Source organism: Megalops cyprinoides, chromosome 7 (genome assembly GCF_013368585.1).
Source record: "Megalops cyprinoides isolate fMegCyp1 chromosome 7, fMegCyp1.pri, whole genome shotgun sequence".
Taxonomy (NCBI): Eukaryota; Metazoa; Chordata; class Actinopteri; order Elopiformes; family Megalopidae; genus Megalops; species Megalops cyprinoides.
In genome coordinates, this window is record NC_050589.1 from 20,602,897 (window position 1) to 20,615,384 (window position 12,488).

At 42.6% G+C, this 12,488-nt stretch overlaps 1 protein-coding gene across 4 annotated transcripts in view; it reads left to right on the forward strand.

Annotated features, from left to right (window-relative positions):
• Positions 1 to 11,889, forward strand: part of slco4a1 (solute carrier organic anion transporter family, member 4A1) — a 45,014-nt gene extending 33,125 nt beyond the window's left edge. For 2 of the 4 annotated variants that reach the window (XM_036534287.1, XM_036534286.1), the window contains exons 4-14: positions 98 to 219; positions 425 to 536; positions 2,321 to 2,475; positions 2,933 to 3,170; positions 4,661 to 4,823; positions 5,208 to 5,383; positions 5,852 to 5,916; positions 6,432 to 6,580; positions 7,687 to 7,847; positions 9,709 to 9,727; positions 11,528 to 11,889. In XM_036534287.1, the coding sequence (XP_036390180.1) occupies positions 98 to 219; positions 425 to 536; positions 2,321 to 2,475; positions 2,933 to 3,170; positions 4,661 to 4,823; positions 5,208 to 5,383; positions 5,852 to 5,916; positions 6,432 to 6,580; positions 7,687 to 7,847; positions 9,709 to 9,727; positions 11,528 to 11,533 (1,366 nt within the window). In that variant the 3' untranslated portion in view covers positions 11,534 to 11,889. Of the gene's footprint in view, positions 1 to 97; positions 220 to 424; positions 537 to 2,320; positions 2,476 to 2,932; positions 3,171 to 4,660; positions 4,824 to 5,207; positions 5,384 to 5,851; positions 5,917 to 6,431; positions 6,581 to 7,686; positions 7,848 to 9,708; positions 9,962 to 11,527 lie in introns of those variants that run through there. The other 2 variants (XM_036534289.1, XM_036534288.1) reach the window with 2 other exon arrangements.
• The last annotated feature ends 599 nt before the right edge of the window (positions 11,890 to 12,488 follow it).

The following is a 12,488-nucleotide window of genomic DNA, read 5'->3' on the forward strand; positions in this document are numbered from 1 at the left end:
TGTGTATTTCCCAGTATATGGCTCACATTCCCTGTACAGTGTGGTGTTGTGTGGCGGTAAACCGCTCTCTGTCTCTGTCTCTGATGGCATCCTTCAGGACGGAACTCACCCCAGAGAATCCGCTCTGGGTAGGGGCCTGGTGGATCGGCTTTTTGGCAGGAGGAGCGGCTGCGCTGGTCATTGCCCTCCCCATTCTGGGATACCCACGCCAGCTGCCAGGTACTGCCTCTCCCCCTCACACATAATGAGAGGGTTTATTTGGTTTGAACTGGTATTTCCTTCTGTATTGTATTAAGTCTCGTGGGAAAACAGCAGCACTGTGTACCTTCAGATCAAAGTTTGCTTCGGCTTACCAGCACTGGCTGTACCAAACCTCATTCTCTTCTGTGCTCTCCCTCTCTCCAACACCCCACCGAAATGCTAGGCTCCCAGCGCTACGTGGCCATGCGGGTGTCGGAGGCCCATCAGCTGAAGGACGGGAGCCAGGAGAGAGCAGCAGACCCCCAGTTTGGAAAGACAGTGAAAGACATGCCCAGGTGCTGCTGCCCTCTTATCAGTAATGTCTCCAGGGCTGTACGTAATTCTAGAAATGACTAATTTCTTTAGAGTCGTGCAGGAAATTGATCGAACATGAACCAGAATTTACTAAGTGTCATTGTCAAAGAACCACAGTAAAAGTGTTTTCTCATTATAAAAACTTTATTTTTTATTAAATTAACTGAAAACTGTCAAATGTTTATGATGATGATGATGGTGATTTTTATTATTATTATTTTTATTATTATGTTTGTTGTTATTTTCATCATCATCATTATTTGTTAGGGGTGCATTAACCTGATCTTTGTTCCTTCATGTTTGTCTGTTTTGCAATAGCAGTGTAGTATTTCACAAGACCTAACAGTAACATTAGTGTTTACAGAGTTAACACATCACAATGGATGTATTTTCTTTCCTTCACACTCGTGTCAGGGGCCACACGCGGAGCTTTGAAGGCCCCAAGGCTGCAGGATTGGCTGGCCCTGCTGTAATGACTAAATTCTACTCATGTGCCAAATTAAAGGTGGTCCTAAATGCAGAACTTCAAATGATATCGCCAGACTTCATTACAAGATGTTTACATGGCCAATATTCTCATTTCCAAATACTTGGTGGCAATACTGTCACGTTGCTGTAATGTCAGGTCAACACTGAGAGGAATATAAGGTAGCAGTGCAGTCTCTGTGACTTAAAATCAACCACTCTGACATTATTTTTCTGTGGTTTAGCTTACCACCATCACTGTGAGACAGAGAGAAAGACAGGGAGAGAGACTGGCTTGGCAGTACTGTACATACTGTGGTAATGACGGTTAAATCTGAAATGCAATTTGAATTTGAATTTGAGAGAGAAACAGACGGACAAACAGACAGGTGGCTCAAACACATGTCCTGTACTGGAAAAAAGAAACCCGAAGCACTCAAAAACATCCTGAACTCAGGAGGCCAGATGTCTCTTTGGCCAAAGGCATCTTTTGTCCGTGCCCTGGACTCTCTCTTTTCTGGATATTGCCTGTGTTTATCATGGCAGCATGTTCCAGCTGCTTAGGGGGTGGGGGCTTGGGAGGCGGGTGGTGGAGGGGAAGGGGGAGGTCCATTACAATGAAACTTAGGCAGGAAGCAGATTCTCCAAAGAAAAATTACTAAGAGGAAGAAACTCAGCCATTACATCACATCACCTTATTGAGATGCTTAGCATTTGACCTAACAACAATTAGGCTACTTCTACATTTTACCCATTCTGTAACCCATTACTTTTATCTATTTTTACTGGAGCATTTGAGGTCAGGCACCTAAGGTAAAACTACTGTATGCTTCAGTTTTAAGGTCCAGTCCCAACTCACCCCATTCCTCTCTAATCAGAATCACAAAGCTGTAGAGACAATGATCCTGTCTGTCACCAAGAGAATGACATACAAAATATATGCAAATTTAACTTAAGGCTGAAACACTCTTCCTTTCTTCCTCCCTCTTGGTCTCTTCCTGTTTTCTCTCTCTTCCTCTGTTGCTTTCTCTCTTTATCACATCCCTCTCTCTGTCATTGCTTCAATATTGATCTACTTGATATCACCCTCTCAATCACCCTTTCACCGTCTATCTCAACCCTCACCCTCTATCCCTCTTCCTATGTCTCTTTCTCACTGTCATCTCTCTCTGTCTCTTTTCCTTCACTCATTCTCTCCTCCCCTCCCTTCCTGCCATCCTTTCTCCCACCCTCTGGCTTTCCCACCTCTTTATTCTTTTCTCTCCTTCCCTCTATCTCTGTCTCTCTCTGATCTCTTTAGGTCCGTGCTGCTGCTCCTCAAGAATCCCACCTTTATCTGCCTCTGTTTTGCTGGCGCGACAGAGGCCACCCTCATAGCGGGAATGTCCACCTTCGGCCCAAAGTTCCTAGAGTCTCAGTTCAGCCTCAGTGCCTCCGAGGCTGCCACGTGGTTTGGTAAGGAGAATTTAGATTTCTGTCTAGATATCCTTATGAATGTTACTGTTGCATGCCATTACCCTTCCCGTTGGAACTGCAGTACACCACTAGCCTTGCTAATGTTACTGTGATACACCATTATCCTTGTTGATGTTACTGTAACACCCCACTAGTTTTGCTAATGTTGCTGTAATACATAACAATCCTTGCTATTATTACTGTCATACACACTTACCCTTGCCATGTTACAGTAGTATTTTAATACTGTTGTTAATGTTACGGTAATATCATACTACCTTTACTGCCGTTACTGTAATACACCATTCCCCTTGATACTGTTACTTTAGTACTCCATTAATGTTGATCCTGTTCAGTACATGTGCATCAAGTATTAACATATAGAAATATAAGAAGGGCGTAGCAGAAGGAGATTACAAGACCTTACTAAAACACCTTCCTGCCCTCTGTCCCTCAGGCTACATGGTGGTCCCCGCGGGCGGAGGGGGCACGTTCCTGGGTGGCTACATCGTGAAGAAGCTCAACCTGCGCTGCCGTGGCATCATCCGGTTCTGCATGCTGTGCGCCCTGGTCAGCCTGTTCGCCATCTTCATCTTCCTCATCCACTGCCCTAATGTGCCTATGGCTGGGGTGACTGCGCCGTACCACCAAAGTCCCCTCCAGTACCAGCACCAGTACCAAGACCTCCACAATGGGTAAGACAACAAAACCCTATGCAGTGCGAATCCTGGAGAACAGCAGAGCTTCCTCGAGAGACACAGTGCAAAAGGGGGTTAGGCAGTTCTAGCAGCTCTAAATTATCTCCCCAGGAAAAAAAAAAACATCTTAGGACTGTGAGACTATATGACTACTCCCATATCTGCTGCTTTGACAGCAACACTCAATAAGAAACTATCCTGTTTGGATAAGGTGAAGTTAGACAAAGGTGAAGTGTGATAAAGAAACACAGAAAGAAGACAGCAGTTAGTAGCAGTCAGTGATCAATGCGTTTGTTATATTCATCTTTAGAACACTATATAAATTGTTGATTTTAATAAAGCAGAGAGACACCGGAATGCAATACGCTGCAGGTCCAACCCAATGCCAAGGACAACTCAGATAAAGCAAAGAAAGAATGCAGCCGAGAAGAGTCTCTTATCTTGAGTTGGAGAACCAGCCAAGCACAATGCAGAGACACACGTGATGTCGTTTGGCCCTATTCACGTGATGTCATTTGGCCTCATGTCAAGATTCCCAGATTTTTTAGGTTTTGAGACACTGACACAGAGATCCAAATAAAATCGATGCCAGAGGCTGAGATGTTCTGCTATCACAGATACAAATACAGAGGAGTGGCGAGGACCAGGGGGTCGTATCCTTAGTGGAACACAGCTATTTGACCCTTGAGCAAAGTGTTACAGCTCCATCTGTTTAATATGAAACTGAATGCCTAAGATGTAAATGATTAGCTGTGCTGAATAAGGAGAACATTACAGGGAACAATTAACATTTAGCAGCATGTGTACTGTGAATGTTCCTTTTCCCCCAGAATGCCATAAATAATAACAAATCTGTAATGTGTTATGTTGAGGATCCACCAGGAGAAACCGAAATTTGCATTGTTGTATTGAAGCATTTGCAGTGTTGCAGTCATTCTATTGACTGTGATTTTATGGTGTCTGTCACTGGTCATAAATGCATCAGCCTGTCTCACACAGATCTTTTGTAAGAGCTCCTACTAATAATTCCATGAGAAACAGACTACTGTGGGTTGATCTGGTGCATCAGCTAGATATGTTTGTGGAAATGTATCCCCACACACATAGTCTGCTACATTTGTGTTTAATCATTTTTATAATTTTTGTCATAAGTTTACATATTTCCCCACCTCCTTATGTCCTCCTGCACAAATCAAGAGGTACATTCACATCAGGACAAAATTGCAAGTGAGTGACCTCTAGTGACCAATTTAAGAATAACATTTCACTGAATAACGTTTCATTACATTACAGGGATGTCCAGGTAGATGTGTATAATTCCCAGTACCACATTAGGGTGTACAGTTACTCTCACAATGATTCAGTCCAGTTTAAGGTATTCCAATAACAACCATTTGTACAGGATTCCAAGATCTTGATATGTGAAGTGTGTGCCGATGCCCTTGTTGATTGTCTAAAATGTACCTGTTTCCTCTCCTCTGTCCTAGGTCCCAGTTTGAGGGGAACCTGACAGTGGGCTGCAATGCTGACTGCCACTGCTTGCGGGAGCTTTATAACCCTGTGTGTGGGGCCGATGGAGTCATGTACTACTCACCCTGCCACGCCGGGTGCAGCACAGTCAACCAATCACTGAGCAGCACCGGGAGACAGGTACCTATCCGTGAATACACAAGCGTAACACAGATGCTTAGAGACAGCTGTGAGTGTAGAGGTACATTGGTTTGTGGTTTATATGGCGTAGTCTGCAGCACAGGCCATTGAGTCAGGTGTGTCGATCCATGACAGTGTGTGTCTTTTGTGCAACAGGCATGTTAGTCTGTAATGCAGGATTGTTAGTATGCCATAGTTACTAATGAAGGTGTGTTGGTCAGTGGCATAGACATGTTGTTCAGTGGTACAGGTGTGCAGGTTTGTGGTGAAAGTATATTACCCTGTGCTTGGCTCATGGTGCAGCAGTGGTACAGGTGTGTTAGCCAGTGTAGTGTGACACATACTTTGATGGTGTTTCACGTGTCCTCTCCTCTACCTGCGCAGGTATTTTCCGGCTGCAGCTGCGTGATGGGCAACCTGACGTGGGGGGAGGAGGGTCTCGCGCAGGCAGGGAAGTGCAGCTCCTCCTGCCATCACATGCCCGCCTTCCTCACCTTCCTCTTCATCGTCATCTCCTTCACCTTCCTGTGCAGCATCCCTGCCCTCACCGCCACACTCCGGTAGGTTAGAGGAAAGCCTACACTGACCCACTGACCCACATACATACTGGGGAGCCCTCTCTATACCATAACTCCACATGTGGGGAGGAGGTTACCATGAGAACAGTTGCCATGTGACATATGTACTTGTGGGAACATTTATGTGCTTTTCCAAAAACCTTTCTGTGCAAAGTATTTCTTTTTTATTTCATGCTGAGTAGTAGTTAAGCATAATTCATGAGAACAATGAAAGTTAAATGGCACAATTTCAGTAATCTCAGCACTCACAGAACAAAAATAAACTATTAGTGGCATTAACTCACTGACCAAAAGAGGTTGATGTATTACCCCTGAAACACTGACCCTGCATCAGGTTTGGACATAGTGATTTGGATTATATTTGGGGGTGGGTAAAATGATCTTGCAGTAATTAGCTGAAGCACCAAAGACAAAGCCCTGAGATACTAACAGGATTTTTTCCCCTTACAGGTGTGTCCCAGACAGCCAACGGTCCTTTGGTCTGGGCATTCAGTGGATTGTTGTGCGAACGCTGGGTATGTTGTGTTTACTTTGGTCAGCATCACACATTGTGTAGATGTAGGCAGTCCTATAGATGTAGATGTACTGTAACTTACAAAAACAATGACTTTCAATACCCATTTCGTAATACATATATCACAGTGATTAACAATGGACTGCTCAGGCATAATTCAAGAGTCCACTGCGATTGGCAAGAATGTTTATGTTTAATGTTATGTTTTTATATGACTACAAAATCTTTTGCTGTCAGTTTATGTTCACAGCTATATTAACAACTAAACTACTTGAGAAGTGATAACAAAGAAAAAATCAAAAGTAAAATGTTGATAATAATGAGTGCACAGGAACGATGATGGTTCGAAATGTATAGCTAATACACTGTAGTAAAATAACGAAAATGTCTATTTCTTTTCCAGCACAGAACTGTGCCGTCATGTGGAGCATTGTGTCCCGGTTCATTTTATACTCTGAGCTGCATCTCACTCCTTTGCTTCAGTGGTAATCATTTTGCCATGTTTTGTGTTGCCAGGTGGAATTCCAGGTCCGATAGCGTTTGGCTCTGTGATTGACATCTCGTGCCTGCTATGGCAGGAGCAGTGTGGCGACCAGGGCTCCTGCTACCTCTACCAGAACTCCGCCATGAGCCGCTACAGCCTCATCGCTGGGCTCATATACAAGGTACTATCAGCACCACCCACCTCTGCCTCAGCATACCATTGCAGAGAGCATGTTCACCTGTGCAAAAAAGACCTTATGCAAATCCACAACTCAGCCGATTATCTTCTGGTGTGCAAGCAACACACTTCATTTGACTGAGCAAACGCTCAGCTGTCAGGCTGGAGCCTCTTCTTTGTTCCTGCAGTTCAGTGTAATTACATCATTGCAGAATCACCTGAAAAGAAAATAAAAGACTTATGTTTGTTTAATCTGAGTCAAAAAGTACAGGTTTAATCTGTTGACTCTGGAGGATCAGATTACCTGTATGGTTTTGCAGCTGGTGCAGGTGGTCTCTCTACACATTCACACCTTCCAATAGCAACAAAGGGAGAGACAGCTTGTGACTCACTGTTTGATGATGTAATCCGTTGTGACTCATAGTGAACATGCTGATGCAGTCTACACTATGGCTGTGTCCCTAATTGCACACTAACATACTATCTGGTATACTTATCAAGTATGCTTGGCCATCCAGTACATTAACACCTGATATTTTATCTAGTGTAATATGGCTGAACATGCCCTGATGTCATACTACAATTGCTGAACAAAGAAATGTGCATTTTGGCTACACACTATCCAGGAAGTGTTTCATATTTCCTACCCCCGAATTCATTGAAAAATAAAAAGGGGCGGGGTTTATGGCAGAATTTAAGAAAGGAAAAAAATGGTGGACAGTTTGAACAGCTGTAGTATACAAGCAGCTAGATAGCAAACTACCATTTTAATTTAACAAATGCCACATTGGTATTACACATTGGTATTACCATTGGTGTTACACTAACATTGATTATTTGTCTTACTGTGGTGTAACTCAACATGCCGGTTGTAGTATTTATTATGAGAGTAAAATACTGTACCTAGCTGGCTAGCCTCTGCTGTTGCTAACATCAGAGTTTGTTAATTTAGAATTATGATTGAGAAGTATGTTCACAGTCATTTCATATTGTGTACTTGCATACTTCTTGACATGTAAGATTTAGTACAGGGTATGTACTACGTAGCATATTAGTACGCAGTATGCAAGTGTGCGATTTGGGACACAGCCTGTGTTGTTTCCCCGTCAGGTTCTGGGGACCGTGTTCTTTTTCCTGGCCTGCGTCCTCTACAAGCCCCCACCAGAGTCCCCTCAGAGCAGCTGTGAAAGCACGGACCACGGCGCGGGTGACACAGGGGACCTGCCCGTGAAGGACCTCCCGCAGGAGATCATCCCCAATGTACACGCCAGGTTCTGATGACAACCACTCACCTCGCTCCTCGTGCCACGCCCGCCCATCTCCATCCTCCACGCCCGTGACCCACAGCGCCCCGACCCCCCCCCCCAACCCCGCCTCGCCCCTGCCCTCTCCCCTCACTCTGTCGGACCTTCTCATCGATAGCGGTGCTTCGTCACACCTGCTGTGTAGGCATCACCTCCCCACCCGCTCCTCATGCCAGCCAGTGCCCTGCAGGTCTGCCCCTGGGCATGTGTAGTGACTGTGAGGGTTTGGGGGCTTGTGGCAGGGACACAGTAGATTAGGGCATGGATGTCTTCATGTTGACATTAAGACAGTAATATGTGAAAATCTATCAAATACGAAAGGAAAAAAAAATCTGAGAAGGAAAGGGAACACCGGCTTGCAGTCTATGCTTTTCGGAAATAATTCTTTTGAAATGTTTTTTGTTAAAAAAGGAAAAGAATACATGGAAACTAGTTTTCCAGTGGAAGTTCAAATCCAAAGACTGATATAAACAGCCGTACGTATGGAAAAGACAAACTACCAAACACCTATTAGAGTGCCAACTGAGGTATTTATACCTCTAAAATGCTCTTTCTTTCAATCATTGACTTATAGAGAAAAAGGAACAGACAAACCTATCTAGTATATTAACAAATTTGATTTAATTTAAATGTTTATCATAGATTCTAAAAAGACATACATCTATTTAAATCCTACTGTAGGCAAATAAATTCCAAAAGCAGGAATGATGATGCTTTACTATGACCTTAATGGCACTTACAAGTTGAAAGCTGCTTTTAAAACATATTCAATATTATTCCAGATTTTAACCACACATAAAGTATTCTATTTATGTATTCATTAACAAATACACCTGTTTTTTTTTTTGCTTTGTTACCCATGTATCAATCAAAACTAATGTGGACAATATTAGTGAAAATATTTTAGAAAATACTGTAAAAGCATGTCAATCAGACCACACAGCAGATCAATATGTTTTGCATTCACTCTCCTCACTAATGGAATCCATGCATCCCACTGACACACACTCTGTATGAAGTATATACGTTTATGTAAGAGTTCTCTTTGATTTAAGTAGTCAGGAGAATCATCCCACGGACTGCAAAATATTGGAGCACAGTTTCTGAGGGACTGTAGAGGCTGATATTTACTTTGAAAAAGTTAATGACAGAACAGATGAATAACCTATGCATTCTATTCTGTGGCCATAAGGCACTTAATATTAAAATGCAGGCTGCAGAGTTTAAGAGTAAGCGAATATCCTGGCAAATTAGAGAAAAGTTAAAGCCCAACCACTAACTGCACATGCTATACAATGAGCCAACAATAGGAGGCTCAAAGACTAAATCTGCCAAATAGCCCACAATTGAACAAGTTAAAATGCTTTTCTCCCTCATACTTATATTGTTCATCACTAAATAATCAAACACCTCCCAGCTTTACGTTTAAAGACAGCTGAATCTCTATGAAGGGTGCTTTTAGCTTGGCAGAAGATTAGCAATGAACAGCACGTGTATTGTGTACAAAAAAAACAGCTAGCGCACATGACCTCTTCAACATAGAATTCACAACCGAGTGAAGTACATGCTGAATCCTAAAACACAAGAGGCCAAAATTTGTGTTCCAGTTTTTTTTTATTCTCATGGTTTTAAATGTTCAGAACTTAGTCACATGAATGTTTTCAACGTTCTTTTCATGTGTTTAAAAATGCAATTATTTATTAAGATTTATTTATTGTATAATTCATGCCATGTTTTAAATTAAATTGTGATGTGTTTTATTCTCTTTTTTGTTGTTTGTTGTCCATCTTACCACAAAACCCACTTAACATGGATTTTCTACTGGAAGTCAACTGAAGAAATCAGATGTAAGATGTAAGACTTAACAAAAAAGCATGCTTATAATGAAAACATGTCAGAAATTTTTAGGGGCCATATGGCTGTGTAGGTTATCACAAGAGCCAGTTCCATCTGAGTTAGGAATTTGATTTATTAATGAGGTCCAGAAAGAAGATACAGTAGGAGGTACATTTTTAATTTTGTTTGAAATTACTTTTGTTGACTGATCCAAAATGAATGCAAATCAACTATAAGACCAGTTGATTTCTCATTTTGTATTCTGTCCTGTTCCATGTGTGTTGGGATGTTGTATTTTTGGTACTTTTTTAACTGATGTAAGATTTCAGAATCATAAAACAGTACATAAATGTTTTCAAGAGGCATGCATGAGCAGCAGAGTCATTTGTGTCATGAGTTTTCTTTGTGATGTATTATGTGGGTTTGAGACAAGCTGTCCATCATACAAGAGGTACCCTGACTACCCCCAGGTCAGCTAAGCGGTTTCCTTGCAATGGCATCCTCAAATACATGCTCACAAAACAACATACCTAAATGCTGGTGCATCCAACTCGTAAGTACATTGTGGTCCATGGAGTAACACATGCACATGCACACTTAAAGTATACACTCAGACTTCCACAAACACACACTCACAAACACAGTATGTGCATCTATATACCTCTTCGGACACCTTCTCTCAAAGTCAAGAAGCCTGTCACTCTGTAATTCATAGGCCTGGTGAAACCACTTCATCATTGTTTGGAACCATGAAAATAACTATGTCTCCCTCTCTCCCATATATACTGTCTGTTTGTACATAACATGTACAGGCACAGATTTAGACACCCACCCACAGATTAACTGTGTTTCTACAGGATGCTCATACACAGATACACCCACACACACACACACACTGGCGTCCAAATAAACTCGCAGGCAGTTGCACTTCATGCATTATTCAGCGGCCTTGGGTGTAAATGAATCTTGTCAGCAGGAGCCGACTCCCTCTATTGGCTTCTGCTCGTCTGTTTCCACCAACCCAATCTGTGCGCCATTATCTTTTTATTAAGACAAGAAGCCACTCCAGGAACGTGGAAATGGAGCACATTTAGTGTGTTTCCCAGTGCAAGCCTCTGTAACACCTCTAAAGGGCAGTGACGTCGATAACAGCAAGCAGGAAGGCGAAAAAGACTATAAAATGCTTCCCATCCTGTTCTCACGTCTAATTGCACCCAGGACTTGAAGTCGCATCTTTCCTTCCAGTCGTTTAGACCCAAGAGTGGCAAGGCCAGAACAGCCACAAAGAGAAGAATTCATGTTTAAAACTGGATTACTGTTTATTAAGCAATTCTCCATTGAGACTGCAAAACCATGGTGGTTTGGCAGTATAGTGTCTCCCTCTGCTGGGTGGTGGGTGTGTCCCAGTGTGAAGGGTTTCATGTTTTTGTGTGTGGCTGCTTGGCTTGTCTCAGCTCAATTCTGTCAAGGGATAAAGCTAAACACCCTGCCTGTTTGCAGTAACACAGACAGGACTTTGACTCCTCCCTACGCAGACAGATTTTGAAAGAAAACCAATATCACCTTCATTTCACACCCAGTGGTAACCATTTGCATGTATAACCTATCCCCAGATCAGGCACCCACACTTCAGACAGTATACACTTTCTGGTAATGGCTTCCTATATCGCATTGTGTTCTGCTTGTGGCATGTAGGGGCATACCAGGTATGTGTTTTACACGTTACATGTAATACTGCAGATATGCATCCTTTAAGAGCTACTCTATGTTCTGATCTTCTTCTCTCTGTCTTTGCTGCTCTGGCAACTCAGGAGTGAAGGACCCGTGGACGAAAGTGTGTTGAAAGTGTCTGGAGGCGGGACAGCAGAATGGTGGAGAATATTGGGGGGGACAGCAGCCAATGAAAATCTACCGTCTCACTTCTGAGGCCCCACCTCCAGCCCCGGTTCAGCACCACCCTCAAGAGGATGCTGCTTCAAACAAGGCCGGTGACTCTGCAAGAGTGAAGTGAAGGAGTAACCATGCACTACAGTAAAATGGACTGCTGGAAGAATGCACATTGCACATGCTGTTAAAAACCTGTCACTAAGGTCATTATAAAACACAAATTCATACTTTTATATATTTCTCTTTTTTCAATTGTAAAGCAACAGTCATGAAAGTGTAAAACTAGTCCGGAACCATTTCACCTACAATCCAGATCTCCCTCTTTCAATCTTAGGCGCTGCATTCTGTTTAGTACAAAAAGAATGATAAATATGTAGTTGCCTTACTGAGCTCAAGGTCTTCAAAGGCAAGGGCTCTGTGGTTGTATGGTTATGGTGTGTGTGTGTGTGTGTGTGTGTGTGTGTGTGTGTGTGTGTGTGTGTGTGTGTGTGTGTGTGTGTGTGTGTGTGTGGATAGATATCAGATAGACAAAGTATAGAGGAGAGTACAGAGGTTCCCTATGCAGTTAGATGTATGGAGTTGCTGATTTTCCTCCATTTGAGGATTGAAAGGGTTTAATGCACACACCTCACACAGACACTAGATGGGTGAAAATTCACAGTACAGTTTTAACTGCACAGTAATAGTTAACTGTACTACAGTTGGGTCAGTATTTTACTGAGGCCATATAGCTATCCTGTCCGTCTCCTGCATTAAATATTGCTGGCCATTTTTTGCCATACATTTCAGTAGTTTTCTGTTGGTCTCAGTACCTCAGCTTTCTCATTACCTTTCAATAGGATTACAGAATTGTTACATCCATATATTATGTTTAAACCATGGACC